The sequence below is a fragment of the Cydia amplana genome, chromosome 19, assembly GCF_948474715.1.
Source record: "Cydia amplana chromosome 19, ilCydAmpl1.1, whole genome shotgun sequence".
NCBI classification, from domain to species: Eukaryota; Metazoa; Arthropoda; class Insecta; order Lepidoptera; family Tortricidae; genus Cydia; species Cydia amplana.
Genome location: NC_086087.1, coordinates 7,198,353 through 7,218,117, shown reverse-complemented (window position 1 = coordinate 7,218,117; position 19,765 = coordinate 7,198,353). Strand labels below are relative to the sequence as shown.

At 40.0% G+C, this 19,765-nt stretch overlaps 2 protein-coding genes across 2 annotated transcripts; one reads left to right on the top strand and one right to left on the bottom strand.

The window, feature by feature from the left end:
* Window positions 1-456: 456 nt before the first annotated feature.
* On the top strand, window positions 457-11,720 carry LOC134656923 (alpha-tocopherol transfer protein-like). The gene is made up of 6 exons (XM_063512475.1): window positions 457-662; window positions 9,022-9,178; window positions 9,640-9,760; window positions 10,487-10,618; window positions 11,071-11,284; window positions 11,546-11,720. Exons 1-6 carry the CDS (start codon window positions 494-496, stop codon window positions 11,698-11,700), a joined length of 948 nt encoding a protein of 315 aa, XP_063368545.1. The 5' UTR covers window positions 457-493; the 3' UTR covers window positions 11,701-11,720.
* A 4,255-nt stretch (window positions 11,721-15,975) lies between these two features.
* LOC134656715 (alpha-tocopherol transfer protein-like) lies at window positions 15,976-18,270 on the bottom strand. Its single transcript, XM_063512226.1, has 6 exons — window positions 18,114-18,270; window positions 17,788-17,944; window positions 17,449-17,563; window positions 17,169-17,303; window positions 16,505-16,718; window positions 15,976-16,146 (listed from the first exon to the last, which is right to left on the bottom strand). The coding sequence occupies exons 1-6, from the start codon at window positions 18,184-18,186 to the stop codon at window positions 15,992-15,994; spliced, it is 849 nt and encodes a 282-aa protein (XP_063368296.1). The 5' UTR covers window positions 18,187-18,270; the 3' UTR covers window positions 15,976-15,991.
* Between the last annotated feature and the right edge of the window lie 1,495 nt (window positions 18,271-19,765).

Sequence of the window (19,765 nt, the reverse complement as noted above, 5' to 3'; positions counted from 1 at the left end):
GTAGCAACGAAAACCAATATCAGACATAGATATACATAAAACGAAACCTCGTTAACACAAAGTTTTTGGCGTTTCCCTTGAGATTCGTACTATCGAGTTTCCACTGTATAATACGTTCATGCTAAGTTTAATGTAATCTAAGTCCCTCATACAGCTTAGATAAAAATATAACCTTAAATTTAAAAATTTCAATTAGTCTTGATGAGAAATATAATATCAGATTAATTAGAGTAATAAAGGGAAATATAGTTGGTCAAACCAATTTGTCAGTCAGTAAGAACCAGGAAAAGTACATTCACCCTTTTCTTTTGGGTGCTAGTACTAGTGTAAGACAAAGATAATATGATTCTCTCTATGTTTGAAATGAGACAGTCCTTCGACATACTATAAGGAACATATTTTTTAATAAGGTTCCTAGCCTTCTGGTTCTTATTCATTGTTTTGCCTTATTTAATCGCAATTTTCTACTTGTCTACAGACATAAAGTATAAAGATGGCGGAAATAACACACATCAATCCATTGCTGCTTGTCACCGAGAAGCAAATACAAGGTGTGCGTGCGTGCTGCGACCTGGACGTGAAACAACTCCGAGAGTCCATCGACGCGGTCCTGGAGTGGTGTTCCAAGGAGCCACATCTTGAAGGAGCTGTTCCGATATTGAGTAAGTATTCGGCCTACCGCAAAAACCGGAAATCGCAAATTGCGGGGATCTTTCTCTTTACTCTTATTAAGACGTACTTAGAGTGACAGAGAAAAACCCGCAATTTGACGAACTTCGATTTTCGCTTTTATAGCCCAGTACTTAACACAATACAGAATACAGATTTTTATTGGTAAAATAAAGGTACATTTTACAAGTCACAACAAAATACAAAATATAGTACAATAAATAAACATCTTGGTGCAGTACGCTGGCTGGCGTTCCGCAGGGTGGCGTGCTGTCCCCTTTACTTTTTTCTATTTTCATAAATTCTATTACTTCAAACCTCCTTTCTTATTATCATCTTTATGCCGACGACCTCCAAATCTACTCTCAAGGCCCGGTAGACCGTTTACCCCAACTTATCAATTCCACTAACACCGACTTAGTACGCTTATCTGAATGGAGCTCTTGCTATGGTTTAAAGGTTAATCCGTCCAAAACTCAAGTAATTATTATTGGCAGCCCGAGAAGCATAGCAAGGGTCGACTTCGAAAATTTACCTGGTGTTTTTTTCGATGGGGTACTTATTCCTTTTTCTAACCAGGTTAAAAATCTGGGCGTGATCATAGATCGAACTCTTTCTTGGATTCCGCAGATCAGTGAGGTGAGTAGGAAGATCTTTGCTACGGTTGGTTCCCTACGTCGAATTCGTAACTTCTTGCCTCTCGCCACTAAAATTGCGCTGGCTCAATCTCTCCTCCTGCCCATTTTGGACTATGCGGATATTTGTTATTTAGACCTTACTGAAGAGCAATTGAATAAACTCGAGCGACTTCAAAATGTGTGCATTAGGTTTATTTTCGGGTTGCGCAAATTCGATCATATATCAAGCTTTCGTTCGCAGCTTAAGTGGTTGCCTATCCGTTTCCGTCGCAACATGCATATTCTCTCCCTCCTGTATGCCACACTGTTTCATCCCAATACTCCCTGTTATCTCAAAACCCGGTTTAAATATCTTTCCTCCATTAGAGGCTCTCAAAATCTGCTACTTGTTCCTCCTCCTTCTTCGTCAAAATTTTACATTAACTCTTTCAGTTTTCGCTCTGTCCGGCTGTGGAATGCTCTGCCTGTTGATATCAAACGTGCTAAATCACTATCTATTTTTAAAAGCCTATTAAAAAATCATTATTTATCTCTTTCATAATTTTTTCAAAAGTTTTCTTATAACTCCTCGCCGTTGTCCTTTAGCCTCCTTTGTCATTTACATATTTATTTGTTATTTATATAATGTTTATATAGTAATAAATGTAGTATATTTTTATATCTTATATTTGTAGTGTATGTATTTTATTTTATTTTTATTATTTGTTTTATTTTCGCGCCACCCGTTAACTTGAATCTGTTTCGCCGTCTCACTATCTGAAGGTTGTCTGGAAGAGATCGCTATTTAGCGATAAGACCGCCTGTTGTTACCTACATTTTTGTACCTGTTCATACTTTTGTACTATTTCTTTTGTAGTGTGCAATAAAGCATTTTATTATTATTCTCTTTATTTACTTGAACTCTCTAGGCTAGGTGATTTATAATATGAATATAAAAGTAAAATATAAAAACACTTACAAAACAATAAAAAATACATATAAACACATTATAAAAAACCTAACCTAGGGTGCCGCCAGCAGCGGGGCAAGGCCCAAGCTGCCGGTGGTCAGGGCCGCAGAGAGAGGAACCGGCGGACTATCCGCGCCGTGTCCAAGATCACCTTCTGCATCTGGCCCTTGATCCAACCACCTAGCGAGAGTCTCTCAAGATGTTGGTCGAGACTCTTCGCTATTAGACCGTTCGCTGAAACAACTATCGGGACAATGATCGTCGAATCAACATCCCACATGGCGGTTATCTCGTGAGCCAAGTCTAGGTACTTACTGGACTTGTCCTTCTCGGCTTTCACGAGATTCTCATCATGGGGGATGGTGATGTCAACGAGCACGGCCCGGCGTTGCGCTCGATCTATTATCACAATGTCAGGCTTATTGGCTACAATAGTCCTGTCAGTGATGATAGATCGATCCCAATAGAGCGTGGCACGACCATTCTCGAGAACAGGCGCAGGTAAGTACTTGTAGTACGGTACTTCGCGGTCCACAAGGCCGTATAGAAGAGCAAGCTGCTGGTGAATAATCCTGGCTACGAGATTATGTCTGTGCAAGTACTCGCCGTTAGCAAGATGAGAGCAACCGGAAATGATATGCCTGAGTGACTCTCCGGGACGGCGGCATGCCCGACAAATGTCGACCGTACCGTCCTTCAGGATATATTTCCGATAGTTGTTCGTCATCATTACTTCGTCCGCAATTGCACAGGCAAAACCCTCGGTTTCTCCGAAGAGGTCCCCGAATCGTAACCAGTTCACCGACGCGAGCAGGTCCACATCGGGTCCCGTGAGGGCCTTGTAGAACCGCCCGTGTAGCACCTTACTCTCCCATGCCGCCTTGCGATCCGCAGTACTTAGTACCACAGGTTTGCGCCAGTTCTCGTTTGCCAAGGAGAGCGGCGTGAGGTTCCTGTCTACTGCCACCACATCACGATGCATCCCACACTCGTTGTTAAGGAAATAATTCCTGAGATTGTACACCTCGCGGTTGTGGAGATCCTTGGCGTTTAGGAAGCCTCGGCCTCCACATTTCCGTGGGATGTACAATCTCATGACTGACGAGCGTGGGTGTAGCATACGATGTGCGGTGAGCAATGATCGGACCCTCCGATCCAGGGCGTCCAGCTCGGTCTGAGTCCACCTTAGTATGCCAAAGGAGTATGTGAGTAGGGGCATTACCCAGGCGTTGAAGGCGCGCACTTTGTTGCCTCCTGACAAAAGACTGTTAAGGACTTTTGTGAGCCGACTAAAAAAGCGCTCCTTCACCGACCGTCTAATACCCTCGTCCTCAATACCCAACGACTGTGACATACCAAGGTATTTATAGGTTTCTGATTCAGAGATAGATCTGAAAGACATTGTCTCAGAAGGTTGTAAATTTGTTGAATTTACAACCCTCCCCCGCTGTACATGCATAACCGCACATTTATCGACACCAAACTCCATGTTGATGGCACTACTGAAGACTTCGGTGGTTTTCAGTAGCTCCTTCAAGTCTTGGTTATTTGGTGCAAATAATTTGAGGTCATCCATGTACAGAAGGTGAGAAATGACTTCACCCCCTCTCCGAAGCCGACAACCTAGTCCCAAATCCTTCAGCAGGGTGCTGAGGGGATTGAGAGCTAGGCAGAACCATAGGGGACTCAGACTATCACCCTGAAATATTCCTCGCTCAATCCTTATGAAATCCTGCGGGCCAGGGCGGTCATCCCCGCCTCCTGGTTGACGAAGGACTGTGGTCCACTGCCTCATACACGCACTTAGAAAGGCTCTCAAAGCTGCATCAACTTTATACAGCTCTAAGACCCTCCCCAGCCATGAATGAGGCACCGAATCATAGGCCTTCTTATAGTCAATCCAAGCGGCTGAGAGGGCCTCCTTGTTCCGCCGTATTTGCTGGCAAATGGTCATGTCTATGAGGAGGAGCTCTTTAGTACCACGGGACCCAACCCTACATCCATTTTGAGCGGGGGCCAAAATATTGTTAGCGACAATGTGTGCGTTGATTTTTGTCCTCAAAATGGATGTAAGGAGCTTATAGAGTGTAGATAAGCACGTGATGGGTCTGTAATTCTTTGCTTCCGTGGTACTACCGGACTTATAGAGCAGGAAGGTAACACCAGTTGTTAAGGAAGGTGGGAGAGAACCAAGCTCGAGGGCTTGTTGAAATTGTGCTGCCAAGCACGAGTGCGAGCATCGGAACCATTTTAGCCAGAAGTTGTGCAATCCATCCGGCCCAGGACTTTTCCAGTTCTGGGCCGTGCGGATGGCACAACTTACGTCATCGGGGGTGATAGTGACTACCCCCATAGGTTCGATGGACTCGCATTCGCGCTCGACAACATTCATCCAACTCCCCTCGGTGTGTCCAACAGGCACCGACCAGATGCTACGCCAGAAGTCAGTCATGACAGTAGGATCCGGCGGCCTCGTGTCGGACTCACGAAGGTTGGTTTCCTCCCACTTTCGGTACACCTTCCTTTGGTCACTCTGGAAACGACGATTCTGCTGGAATCGATCCACACGCTCTCTGTAGCGGCGAATACGGTTTGCCCATGCATAGACTTTCTGCTTAAGAAAGTCGATGCGCTCCGTGATATTGGCAATATAGTCGCGGGGCTCAATACCCGTCCCCACGAACGCCTGATTCACAAAGCGCATTACTCGAGGGCGGTTGTTGCCCCCCCTAAAGCAGATCAGCTTTGCAATAAGAGTCCTAAAAGAGCTGATACGTCGCTCGATCCGTATTTGCCATGCGGGGGCACCACCGTCGGTCCTAGGTGCACGTTCAGAGTCCGGAAACTTGACTCGTGCAACACGGCACGCCGCGATGGCTCCGCAATACATGATCGCGTGCGTATCATCTAAATCTTTACTAGTCCGCAGATATGGCTCTAGTAAAGCGTTTAGGGCTCCCATTAGCGCTAGATTGCGTCTATTCATAGGCAAACGTGGTAATCGTGGCCTAGTGTTGGGTGTGGAGCGATACTGCGTAATCGCCTCATCCAGAGTCCTCCTCAATTGCTCATTGGCTGTACTACTCACACTCTGCGCGATCTCCTCCTCGTCGGCGTTGAGATCCACCCGCGGTGCCCCCGGTGCCTGGTCGGGTGTCGGCACCGGATCCGGCGACGTCGCGGGCGGGTCCTGCGCCAAGGTGGAGGCCGCGCAAGCAGAGAGAGCCTCCAGGCGAAGCCGGTCAAGTGTCGAGTCATCCAACCGCTTTAGCCGCTGAATGACGCGCACCTGATCCGATAATCGCTGCTCCGACACGGTGATGGTGGGTTCAAGAGCCTGAAACAGAGGCAGTATTCTTGAACGATAGGCGGATAGCTGTGTTCCCCCCTCTGTAGCCCCATAATAGGCGCGCATGACATTCTCGTTCATTTCTCGAGTCCATCGCATGCGTCGCACTATACCACCGGCAGCGGGAGCCGTGGGCGGGGCAGGATGTCCCGCAGGCCCCAAGCGTGCCGGCAGCGGTGGCCGCCCTCGTCGCGCAGGTGGTCGTGGCGGCGGCGGCGGCGGCCCGCTCTCGTCACTGGACCCGTCTGTGTCAGGCGCCGTTGCAAACTCGTCGCCTGACGACGATGCGGACGAGGAAGTGGACGAGGCGGGCGGGGGTGGTGGGTGTGCGCTTGTTGTTACCGCTTTAGCTTTAGCTTGACTCCTTGTAATCATTTCTTATATAGTTTTGCCGATGGTGTATGACAACTGTCAACACGATAGTTATGCAAGTGCGATACCATGGTCGAAGTGTTTATAATGAAATATATCAATTGTCCGCATGATTTAATAATAACTCAATTCACACATGAGTAAATTATCAGTATTTTAGGGCAAAAACCACATGTAAAAATATAATTTATGAAAAGAAATGTAAAAGGACGTCTGTCAGTGTCAGCGGGTTTTTTTTTTTTTTTTTTTTTTTTTTTTTTTTTTTTTTTATTATTAAATATAGTACAATATAAAAATAAAAATAACAAACAATCACAATTTTCGTTTCACATTGTTGGGTCAATGATCTTTGTTTACAAGGTTACATAAACTCGTCAATTGAGTAGCATGCGTGTTCAATAAGTAATGATTTAAGATTATTTTTGAAAATCGAGTCACTATTCGAGTCGCTTGCTTATTATTACATTTTTTGTATAAGACTCTGTCTGTTGCAGAATAAAAGAATGGCCATGCTTGAGTCACACGAACCCGCGCCGCGAAAAAGCCACAATCTAATAAAAGTTCTAATTTTAATATGACAACTTGGGATGAACATACATAAACGTAACATAGTACTAGCTTACATAGGTATATACAACAGTGCAAGTTAAATTGTTAAATATACAAAGAAAATAGAGGTAATAGAAGTTGTGTATGTAAAAGTTTGTATTACAATTCGTATAGCAACGAAAACTATTAGTTAGAGTCTGTGCGGAAAGAGAAGAGTCGTGAAATGTAGGGGAGCCCATACATTCTACGACTCTTCTCTTTCCGCAGAGACCCTTACTTATATTTTATTACCTAAATGTTCATGTCAAATTTATGTTTAAAATATATACTCAAAGTTAAAATCAGAGCTTTGCTTTGATGGTATGCGTATGGCGGCCCACGTGGTACAGACATACGTATCAAAGTTTTTACTAAGTATTAGATTAGAGGCATATTATGTTTTAATAATGATGTATGTATGGATCAGAATGCTGGGCGACGAAAGTGATGGATGAAAGAAGAGTGCAAGCAGCGGAAATGAGAATGTTGAGATGGATATGTGGAGTGACGAGAAAGGGTCGGTTTAAGAATATATATACATATATATATATATATATAACAGGAAGTTTGAAAGTAGCACCGGTAACGGAAAAGATGAGGAGTAGTAGGTTAGCATGGTATGGGCATGTAATGAGGAGGGATGAATGTCATATAGGCAAAAGAATGTTAGGGATGAACGTTGATGGACAGAAAGCAGATGGAAGAACCAAAAAACGATGGATGAATTGTGTGAAAGAGGATATGAGAAAGAAACGAGTGAGTGCTGAGGTGACGCAAGACAGAGGAGAATGGAAGAGAAAGACATGTTGTGCCGACCCCACATAACGTGGGATTAAGGGCAGGAGGAAGAAGTATGATGTATTTTACGATGGGGACACAATTTTACTATTGCTTTATAAATAAACTAGCTTTTGCCCGCGACTTTGTCTGCGTGAAATTAGTAATTAAGGTAGCTATTATTTTATCCAATCTGCGTTTTGTTGATTCCCCCTTTTCACCCCCTTAAAGGATGATTTCTTGAATGAAATCCCTTTGTCCTTCCCCGGGACTCAAACTATCTCTATACCTACCAAATTTCAACTAAATCGTGCACGAGCGCCGGTGCTTCACCTCGCGGGCAGGACAGTTCCTATCGACAAAGTTTGTTATGCAGTTATTGTTAAGTTGTACAAAATTTCACCCCTTTAAGGGATGATTTTAGGGATAAAAACTATCCTATCTCCTTCCTCGAGACTCAAACAATCTCAATACCAAATTTCATCTAAATCGGTCCAGCGGTGGTAACAGAGAGACAGACAGATTTACTTTTATAATATTACTAATGGACTATGGACTTTGGATTTTACTTTAATAATTAATACAAAAATAAGCAACACGCTTCACACAGATAAACTCGAAGTGTAATAAAAAATGTATAGTATGTAAATCTTTCCCGTTACTATTGGCGAAATATTTGTATGTATACTTTGACCTTTACTATGACGCCTTATAGATAACGTTGCCATAACGTCAGTCGGCTATTAAAAGCCAATTTAACAAGGAGGCAAAATACTTGGAAAATAATTTTCATCACACATCATACCTGCATAACTTGCATCATAGGTTCATCCACGTAACTAACAGGGTGTAATTTTAACAGAATTGATACTTAACTATTTATTACTTTTAAAATGGAAATAGGTAGTTTATTTACTGATTGATTGTCCGAGGAACGAGTACGAGTAAAAGTAGCATTTTGTTCGTAATTTAAATGAGGCATTATCTATGAAAAGGGACCTTATTGTCGATGGCGCTTACGCCACACAGCGTCGCGCGGCATTGTATTTATATCGGAGCATCGTTAATAATGGCGTAACCGCCATCGACAATAAGGTCCCTTTTCATAGATAACGTCACAAATTAAAACTAGTTTGAATGTCCCATTACGAGTGTATACCTCTACATTCGTATACTTACTCGTAGGTACCTCTAGTTCTTAAATTTTAACCATTTTCTCGTCCTGTAACTTGCAAACTGGTTTTTTGTAAGCCACAGATTGTTAAACGTGCTAGACCAAAAGTGCTTCTGTAGTACTTACTCGTACATAACGTCGCTTTTTAACAAGCTTTTATTAGGTCGACCTGTATGTAACTATGTAATGGAACCTAAGGTAACTAATTTAACCATCTTCCAAGGATCGTAGCGTCATGAAAATTGGCAGCTTTATGTAGTTCTGATGACAATATAATAATATGGTACAGTCGAACTGATCTGATGATGGAGACAGGAGGTGGCCATAGGAACTCTGTGATGAAACAACGCAGCCTAATTGTGTTAGGGGTTTTTAGAATTGTCTCGATGAGTATTAGTTGTCTGTCGTAAGAAAAGTACAGTCAGCGATTAAAAGCTTGTACCAAGAATTAAATTTTTGCCAGAAACTTATTTTATTTTACTAAAAATGTTAACATTTTTTCCAGAAAAACTCCGCTTGATAGAACGAACTCTGCTGATCACACAAGGGTCCATAGAAGAGACTAAGAAGAGAATAGAAGCTGTCTTGACCTCGAGGGGAATGATGCCCGAACTGAGTCACAATCGGTCTGTCGACGAATTTAAAACTATCCTCGGTTGTGTGTAAGTAAATGTGAATACAACGAAGAATGTATTTATATAAGGAGTGAGAGTATAAAATCAGAAACTAAGGATGACTCACGCCACACTAGACCGGCCCGGGCCGGACCGTAGCTTATGGCGCTTAATTTTCTATGGAAAGCACCACGACCGTAATCACCGATCAGTCGTCATAGAAAACGCCCGGGCCCGGTCCGGTCTAGCGTGAGTCATCCATTAATAAGACGTAATGGGCTTTAAGTATTTTGCCTTAGCACATGGATCAAATGGATGCATGGATGGATGGAATATGTAATCACAATTAATTAGTCAGGCACCTGAAATACAATTATTTAAGCATGTAGTGATATATTGTACATTATTTATTGACTTGTAAAATTATTGCCTTTTATCAATAAAACATCTGAATGTCAATCATTCATAAAATGTGTTTTATTTTATTTTCTTTTATTTTATTTTTGCAGAAATTACGTGAACCTACCAAAACTATGTCCATCAGACAACTCAAGAGTGATCTTAGTCAATTTCAACAAGGAGAACATCGATGATTTCACACTATTAGCTTACTTCAGATATGCATTTTATGTAAGTAAAAAACCGTTTTTTTAGGGTTCCATACCCAAAGGGTAAAAACGGGACCCTATTACTAAGACTCCGCTGTCCGTCCGTCCGTCTGTCACCAGGCTGTATCTCACGAACCGTGATAGCTACTGACGTGACAGATGTATTTCTGTTGCCGCTATAACAACAAATACTAAAAACAGAAAAAAATAAAGATTTAAGTGGGGCTCTCATACAATAAACGTGATTTTTGACCGAAGTTAAGCAACGTCGGGCGGGGTCAGTACTTGGATGGGTGACCGTTTTTTTGCTTGTTTTGCTCTATTTTTTGTTGATGGTGCGGAACCCTCCGTGCGCGAGTCCGACTCGCACTTGGCCGGTTTTTTTTTATCAATGTAATACCCAAATAATGTTTTTTTGCGTGATTTATGTATAAAACAAAGTTTTGTATACATTTAGCGCAAACGAATATATGCGAAAGTAGATAGATGCGCACATATTTATGTAGTAATAGTGTGTAATGACTTAATACAACGCAATTGTTTTTTGTATGGAAAGCGAACCTTTTATGAGGTCTTTAAATTTAACCAGGTCTAAATCGTTTCTAGTGTTTTGGAAATTTTAAAAATCCTCATGTTTTAATTAAAAAGGACTTTTATTAGGTACTTAAATTAAAAGTAAAGGAATTGATTGATTAAATTGTGATGTTTGTACTTTTGGTTTGAATAAAAACAGTATATTTTCTTTCAGGTAGGGGAATACAGGCTATTCGATGATTATACTATCAATGAGAGGCATGTGATTGATCTAGAAGGTGTGAATTTGGGACTGCTCACTAAAATCAACCCCATTTTGTTGAAAAAAGCAGAATTATTGGCCACAGTAAGTAATTTCAAAATATCACAATTTGAGATTATATGAGTAAAAATAAATAAAACGAATAAAGGAGTGCGTGCTGTCTGTTTAATTTTTTTTAATAGCCTATCTTATCATCTTGTCTCCCACCTGGCAAAGCCCCCCCCCCTTTCTTCCGCGACTAATCACGGTTTGATGCATGCGAAAAACGTCGAGGTCATCTCACCATCTCTGATTTGGTCTACCTAAGCCCCGGCTAATTTACTATTACATAAAATTATTATAAATAAACATACAGAACCTTGCCGGCGTCTATATTTCCGAGCTCATATATAACTCGGCAACCTTCAAACCAAGGGTGAACAGGCACCTTCTGGGCAGCTCGCTCCATCGTAGGCCACGTCTTCGCCTCGGCTAGTCTGTGGTCATGAGTAAGCCCATTTATAATAAAAATAAAAAATAAAACTTTTTAATTACAGGAAGGTTACGGTACAAAAATAAAAGGTATTCACATACTCAACGCACCAAGTTGGGTAGACAGATTCGTGTTTATTCTGAAGCAGTGCATGAAACCGAAGGTAGCGGGGAGGCTGCACGTCCATAACTCCATCAGCGACTTCCAGAAACACGTGCCGAAGGAAATCTTGCCTAAAGAGTATGGCGGTGATGAGCAGTCAGTCAGAAAGATAGCTGGTAAGATGTTGCTTAAAAAAACAAAACTTGTAAACCCCCGGGATGATTATCGAGATAAATAAGTACTATGCTATTGTCCTTCCTCGGGATTCTAACGATCTCCATAGGTATCAAATTTGGCGGTTTAAGCGTGACATAACATAACATTATCATAGGCCATCTTTTTTAAAGTGTTTTATTGCAAAATGCATTTATCTATACTTCTGAAATACACGTTTAGTTCGATTTGATAATAATATCAATTATTTTTTAATCTTTCAGACGCCTGGAATGACTTTATGAGCAATGAAGAGACAAAGCAAAAAATTAAGAATTTAGACCAACTTGTAGCCGACGAAACCAGAAGAACAAACACTAAGTTCAACGATGAATACCTGGGCATGCCTGGCTCTTTCAGAAAACTTAATGTTGATTAGAATAATTGATATATTTAGGAATAATTTCAAGGCACATTAAAAAAGAGTGATTACTTGTGGAATCAGAACGTAGAGTATACTTATATAATGTAATACGGAAAGATCTTTACAACAGTGTCGGTACCTAAGGAACCTAATTGAGTCCTTAAGTTGTCCTTGTTCCTTGAAGTTAAAAAGTTTCCACTTTTCCAGCATAGGTACTGCGTGGTTGTGGCAAACTTTTCCTACTGGCGTGCTGTATCTATCTGTGTCTAAGTAAGCGAATCTGAAAGGAGACGTAAGGAAATCAACCAATAGCATTGGTTGTAATCTAGCGGCGCGAGGGAGAGATGCGGATTACAGCCATCGCTATTGGTTGATTCCCGATTTCCCGCACGTCTCTCAACTCTCTATTCTCCACCGCAGTGGAAGTTAGCTCCACTGGCGACTAGTGTTGTAAGACAGTGGTCCCCTTGGGCCGTAGCCAAGATGACAATCCTTTTTCGACCAACGCCAAGTAAAATGTACCGGGCCTAAACTGAATCGCTAAAGGAACGAAGCTATATAACTTAATAGCTCCGTCCTTTAGTGATTCAGTTTGGGTCCCAAACGGAATCGCAATAATGGTCTAAGAGCTAGCCACGGAAAAAGGTATGCAATTTATAGAGCAACGAAATCCCTCTAGTTAGTGTGCCATACTATCATTATTAATTAATCCGGTCGCCTGGCAGCAGTTCAGCGGTGGGTGTGAGAGTGGTTGGGCAACAAAGGGGTTGTAAAATCAATCGAAGGTGTGCAATTTATAGAGCTCTGTGTTTGGTGTGATATAATAGCGAATTATGTATTTAATTACACAAGTACACAAACCACTTGAGCGCCTGCAGGAAGACCATGAGCAATACAAAAGGCAGAAACGATAGTCAAAGTCCGACAGTCGTACTTCACTCGCGAAACGCCCCGAACAAATCGATATGTGAACGTGACGTCAAGGTCACTGAGATCGCATCTTGAAGTAGAACAAAACAAGAAAATTGCATTTTTGTCGGTGAAATATTGCGTTTATGTATATAGTTGCTATACAATCTTTTTTTGGATAAAATGTGAGGAATCGAATGGTGTCCTTATACATATTTATTTCGTTTTTGAAAGTTAAACAAACATACATTTTGAAACTTTCAGGTGCTGTATTTTTGTATTATTTCCATATATTTTTTTAATATCCACAATATTGTGATAAATTGCTCATTTGCTATCTATTTTACTAGATTTTGTTATTAAAATTCAACATCTGTCATCATCCCTATTTCTGGGGTACAAAAGTGGATACTTGTTAGGGTTCCGTAGCCAAATGGCAAAAAACGGAACCCTTATAGATTCGTCATGTCTGTCTGCCTGTCTGTCTGTCTGTCTGTCTGTCTGTCTATCCGTCTGTCTGTCCGTCCGTATGTCACAGCCACTCCGAAACTATAAGAACTATACTGTTGAAACTTGGTAAGTAGATGTATTCTGTGAACCGCATTAAGATTTTCACACAAAAATAGAAAAAAAAAACAATAATTTTTTGGGGTTCCCCATACTTCGAACTGAAACTCAAAAAAAAATTTTTCATCAAACCCATACGTGTGGGGTATCTATGGATAGGTCTTCAAAAATGATATTGAGGTTTCTAATATCATTTTTTTCTAAACTGAATAGTTTGCGCGAGAGACACTTCCAAAGTGGTAAAATGTGTCCCCCCCCCGTAACTTCTAAAATAAGAGAATTATAAAACTAAAAAAAATATACGATGTACATTACCATGTAAACTTCCACCGAAAATTGGTTTGAACGAGATCTAGTAAGTAGTTTTTTTTTAATACGTCATAAATCGCCTAAATACGGAACCCTTCATGGGCGAGTCCGACTCGCACTTGGCCGCTTTTTTTCCTTATAGTTACTACAGGTGATGTAGGTAAGTACATCAGTTTAGTCTTATGATAACTTTAGTTTCGTAAGTTTTATACGTATATGGTGAAATTGTGTTAAAAAATAGATTAATAACTGTTGAAGGTATATTGAACATCAGCCAAGTTTAGAAAATATATCTGTGGTCTAATTGTCATGCCTTATTTATATGAATTTTAGCTACCGTGCATTTTTTTGTATTGTTTGAAATTTTGCTAATTATGAGCTATGAAACAGTCAGTATATGAATTTCATTTTCTCATAATTATTTTTTATAAACAAAATAATAGGCTTAAAGAAAAATGTTTTCAATAAATACAGTTTGAACATATAATGGTTGTGTATTTTTAGTATTCACCTTTAGATTCTAATTATTTTTACAATTATCTTGAACCTACAATCGATGTTACGATCATCATTTTAAAACGGGATGCTTAAATTTCATGAAACTTGGTTTGAAATATTAAAGAATAACTCACGCTAGACCGGGTCGTGGCCGGGCCGGGCCGGAGCTTCCGACGCTTCGTTTTCTATGGAACCACGTGATCACCAATCAGCCGTCATAGAAAATGTCGGATGCCTCGGCCCAGGCACGGCCCGGTCTAGCGTGAGTCGTTCTTTATAGTATTCCCCCTCAGGTCAACCCACGCCGTCACTAAAATAAACATGAAGCCATTCTCGACATTCGTCTAAAATCGTGATACGAACAAAACACCAAGGGACTATGCCTTGGCTTAAAAATATGTGACTCCACAGTCAGGTGTGAGTTTGAATAAAATATAGCGGTATCTACTCGTATTACTATAGATTACATATATATGAGACATGCCATTAGAGTCAGACCAAGCGAATCCTGCGTGCCATTTGCAATGAAAAAGTGTAGTGATGTCAGCATTAATATCAAGTTTATAATGACATTCCCAGGTTAGTTAAGAGGCCCACTGATTAACAGTCCGCCGGACGGTATCGGCCTGTCAGTTAAAACAAAAAGTTGACAGTTCCGAACAACTGACAGGCCGATACCGTCCGGCGGACTGTTAATCAGTGGGCCCCTTTAGACGGACTCTAGGATGAGGGACGATTTTTCCACCCTCTTGATTTTAGTGATGTCAGCTCTCGGCAGGTGTTACCTATAGCTAAAGTTTTAAAAAAACATACCTACATATGCGTCAGAGGCAAACTTGAACAATTATCTGAGCGTTTTCCAAAAAAAGTGTACATTTCATTCATGTCTTCAAAATATTGACTTCTTGGGCTCATTTTACTCAGAATCATTTGTAATGTACAACCGTGCCTCATACATGAAAAAATGTGTCCCAAAATTTTGTATGAAAAATTTTTTTTCCAGTGCGTCACGTTCATACAAATAAAAAAAAATTCATACAAGAATGTGACGATCTGGAAAGGAATTTTTTGGACACTTTTTTTTATGTATGAGGCGTGAATGTACAAATGATTCTGAGTAAAATGAGCCCAAGAAGTCAATATTTTGAAGACATGAATGAAATGTACACTTTTTTTTGGAAAACGCTCATCTATAACCTTAAAATGGCCCGACTCCGATTTTGATAGCCACTGGGCCGCCAAAATAAGGAAATTAAAAATTATATTAATGCCATTGAAAGTTTCTGTTGAATTTTTTTTTTAATTATAAATGGGCTTACTCATGGCCACAGATTAGCCGAGGCGAAGACGTGGCCTACGATGGAGCGAGCCTGCCCAGAAGGTTCACCCTTGATTTGAAGGTTGCCGGGTTGTTTGATAATGGCTTTCTGTTTTAGTATGTGATCTGTGGTACCTACTATTTCGGTACTGAGTCGTATCACTCTTTGAACTTTGTGTAGGTTTTATTCCATAGAGGTCTCTAATTTTGGGTGGATCCGGTTGGTACAGCTACAACTGTGTTACGAGGAATGCAGAAGCGGATAATATGAAGCACTGAAAGAATTTAAGACTGTTGAAACGTTGACCGTGACCATTGATAGAATGTATGGGGAAGACAAATAAAACAAATAATACAAATATAATAAATATGAATATGACAATAATTGAAATCCTGCAATTCATGCATACGGCTTCTACATCACGTAGGTTTTAGCACCTCAACTATGTCCAGAATTAATAATTTCCTTTTCATCACTCATAACTTTTAATTAAATATTATTATGACGTAATATATTATTAATAAGGTATACAAATCTATCCAGAACACTTTTTAGTATACGAGTGTAGAGGTACCTGTGTGCAAAATAAAACTAAAGCCAAGAATACATTTATCTATATTTCATTACTTGTTGTCCTGATTCCATTAATTCAATATGTCTTAAGGTAGGTTATTTGACACGATTTGTACAAAATGCAGTTTAGTCTAGTCAACACAAAGAGTTTTAAACGTTCCGGGAATCCCTAGATACTCGTCACCGCATTTGCCAGACGGACGAAATTCTTCATTGACACGAGCTTGAGTCATCTCTTTCACATATTCTATGTTCTCTTTAGACGCTAGTTCTTCAGTCCATTGGTCTAAAAAATTAAGGTTTTTAATACTCGATTAGTAGTAATTAGTGAAATGGAACTACCCAAAATAAAATAAAAACTAAAATACAAACGTCCGGAACACTTATTATATACACCATTCAGTTTGCATATGTAAAAATAAAATGTTACCGAGGTTTGAATGTCAGTTTTGCACCTACTCACCCCATTTTACGGTACTCGATTAGTATGTAAGCAAAACGAATCACCTATTTGTTGTAATTTTTGAGCGGCAAAATAGCAGTTTGTAAATAAAATGTTAAACCGCTTTTTACTTAAATTATAAAGCTTAGTCGATGTGATTTATCTTTTTTATTTTTATTTATTTAAGACATCAACCTCTTACCATAAAGTTCAATTAAAGATTTTTGCTGGCCCCCATAATCTTCTGGTAGCAGTTCCGTAGGCAGATGTTTATGTAGATCTTCCACAGTGTTAATAGCTTCAATCCGTTCTCCGATTTTGGCACTAACCACGCGCTTCAGAACTCCAGCAAATAAGTCGATAACTTTGGATGAAGATAAGATTAATACTTTCTTGACTCTAAACCCAAAACCCTCCTGTAACAGAACATTTTTAAACCTCTTAGCGTTAATTTTAATGCCGTTTGTAAAATGCCAAATCTTACTGACATCACTACATAGTATAAAACAAAGTCGCTTCCCGCTGTCTGTCTGTCTGTATGTACTATGTATGCTTAGATGTTTAAAACTACGCAACGGATTTTGATGCGGTTTTCTTTAATAGATAGAGTGATTCAAGAGGAAGGTTTATGTATAAGTGTTAACCCGTGCGAAGCTGGGGCGAGTCGCTAATATATAATAATATAATAGTGTCACTATATAACCAGTGTAATATATATTATATAATTATACTGATTATAGCGACACTCTCTTTGCCAAGTATAATCTTGTCAAGCTCTACAAAGTGTTCAACACTATCAGTGTTTTTCTATTATTAGTATAATTACGTACATTGTTAATCTTAAATATTATGTTTACTTCTCTTACCGTATACATAACAGACACATTACTCAAATCCACAATGTTAAATTGAGCGACTAAATCCAAAATGTTGTTTTCCCTGACATCTACGACGCAAATGATACCATTGGCATAGTCATTTCGTTTTAAATACTCTGCTAGCTGAAACATTAAAATGAAAAATAATAAAATATGCACAAAGGCCAGGTTAAAAATATTTTATATATCATCGGCCGCATTTCATATATACTGCAAGTTAGAAACAAACCCTACTTAATACATGTTTTATTACACTAATATTACTTACGATCATATTATGTCTAAAAGAGTCTGACAGAATAGCCGTAGTAATGTCGTTTTTAATTTGTACAACGTAAACTCTGTAATTGTCTTCAGTGAGTTTTGGCATGTAGACATTTATGCTGTAAAAAAAATCAATAAGAGTGAATCAAAAACGTTTTATAGTCCGCAAAATATTAACATGCTATCTAGTCAATGAGTGCTAGCTCGTTATAGGTACTTACAAAACAACGCTTGTTGTTAACTCATAAATCTTTTTTAAATTATGACATGAAGTGCAGCTACACATGAAAGATTGTTGAAAATATTTTGAGATCAAAAACCAATTTTCTGCTATAATACTTACTATGACTGAGAAAGGTGTGGCAAATCTTGTTTAACATTGATTTTCGAGAACAATTCCGGCACACGAGTGCGCAAAGTGCACATTTTGTCCACTCTTGCTTTAGCGCGTTCCAATGAGCCCTTCGTGGAAATGATGACACGTTCTAAATACTCTCTACCTGTAAGAAAATGTCGCATTATAAAAGTAACTAATAAAATAAAAATGTAGGCCCTTGGCACCAATGGACCAATGGTTTAAACAAATGAACTGCCGGATTTTGGCCACTACTACACTAGACAGCATTTCATTGTGAATTACCTACTTTATCAAAACTTTTAAAAACTTACAGAAGTCCTTTTTTACGAAATGCTCCTGTTTTTGTATCCACTCATGCAAAATATCAATAGCCTGCTCCATCATTCCCGGTTTATCTAACCCGTACTCTTTTCTGACCTCTTCAATGGTTGTGGGGTTAAATTCCAAAAGACCCGCCTTTAGGGATGACATCACGTTCTCAAAATTATTATAACGACCGCACGATGCTAGCAACTGATTAAAACTGGTATTGTTTGTTTAATAAAGTTGCATTACATGTAACGCCCGCAATTTTTTTTATTAAATAAGTTGTTTTGACTAAGGACGCATTCAAAACCGGTTAGTTGTCTTAGTGTCAAAGCACTTGCAATGTCATTGCAAAAAATCAATTAAATGAGTAGGTACCTACTTCAATCACCACCCTAGATCTCTGTTTCGTATTTCTGTATTTTATTTATTTGCGTTTAATACAATTGATATACCTAAGTAGCGCATTTATCAGACTACGCGCCAAAAGTTCATTTTCTGAAGTAGTGAAGAAGTTCTGAAGTTTCTATGGTAGTGAGCCCAAGAGGGGATTTTTGTAGTTACTCGAGCGTGTCAGATTAAGATATGATTGATATCAGACTACCCGTGGAGTCTAACCAGTTTTAGACGTCTATTTTGGTCCGTTAAGTAGTTGGTGGGAAATTGTTTGGCAGTTATCGTTAAGTAGATTGTGGATTAGGTTAGTTTGGTCCACGTGGATGCTATAATTTTATTGTGCTAATACTTAATCTGTCAATTATTTGCACGCATTTTCTTAATCTGACGGATAATGTTTCGAACTTGTAACCATCATGCTGCCCAGGTTGACATAGGTCTCAACGAGTCCTGCCGTCTAATAACCGGATGCCTAAAACCCACCAAACGTGACCACCTGTACCAACTGAGTTGAATTGCACCGCCGGACATACGCAGAGACTGTGGAGCGAGAAAAACAACTGCGCGACCCGCGTCTCCCCCTGCACGTACACAAACCAGTTACTGCAAGACTAATAAAGTCCCGGAAGAGCATCGTTACAAATCCAGCTCTCCAGCACCAAACTCCCCAGGAGGCTCGCCTCAAATCATGGAACTTGCAACTCAGCGACTCATTGTTACGAATACCATCTGCGGAACACCTGCCTCCAGGGGGAAAGGAAAAGTGGGCAGATGGAAAGCTCTTAACAGACTTAGGACGGGAGTTGGACAGTCAAAAGGTAATCTTTTGAGATGGGGAATTGGGCGACCAGGTGATACATCCTGCGAGTGTGGAGTCCCTCAAACAACAATACACATGAGACAGTGTTCTCTGTGCTCAACGATGTGCACTGAGGAAGATCTCCTGGGGGCTACAACCCGAGGGCTAGAAGTGGCAAAGCATTGGCAGATAAAAAAACCAGGGTTTTAAAATGACCCAGGGGACAGTAACCATGGCAACGAGTGGCAGGTTGATTCATCCATGTACATAAAACGATATTAGGTAGTACCTACATAATACGTACCTAGTAGTATTAAAGTTTTCGCTCGTGAAAAAACGCACCAATTTTTGAGCTATAGGTACCTATTTCATAAACGTAACGTTCCATTTTTGCGTATACCCTCAGTACACACACATAAATGACATAAATAAAGAACAGGACGCACTATTGGCGGAAATAGA

Bases quoted from the DNA above. Each gene is read 5' to 3' on its own strand.
- LOC134656715 (XM_063512226.1), bottom strand. From the start codon at position 18,186: ATGATGGAGCAGGCTATTGATATTTTGCATGAGTGGATACAAAAACAG. The intron at 17,564-17,787 runs GTAAGTATTATA...TTTTTTTTACAG, and splicing joins CCACACCTTTCTCAGTCATA to CATAAATGTCTACATGCCAA. The intron at 16,719-17,168 runs GTAAGAGAAGTA...GTTCTGTTACAG, and splicing joins ATGTGTCTGTTATGTATACG to GAGGGTTTTGGGTTTAGAGT.
- LOC134656923 (XM_063512475.1), top strand. From the start codon at position 494: ATGGCGGAAATAACACACATCAATCCATTGCTGCTTGTCACCGAGAAG. The intron at 663-9,021 runs GTAAGTATTCGG...CATTTTTTCCAG, and splicing joins AGGAGCTGTTCCGATATTGA to AAAAACTCCGCTTGATAGAA. The intron at 9,761-10,486 runs GTAAGTAAAAAA...ATTTTCTTTCAG, and splicing joins ACTTCAGATATGCATTTTAT to GTAGGGGAATACAGGCTATT.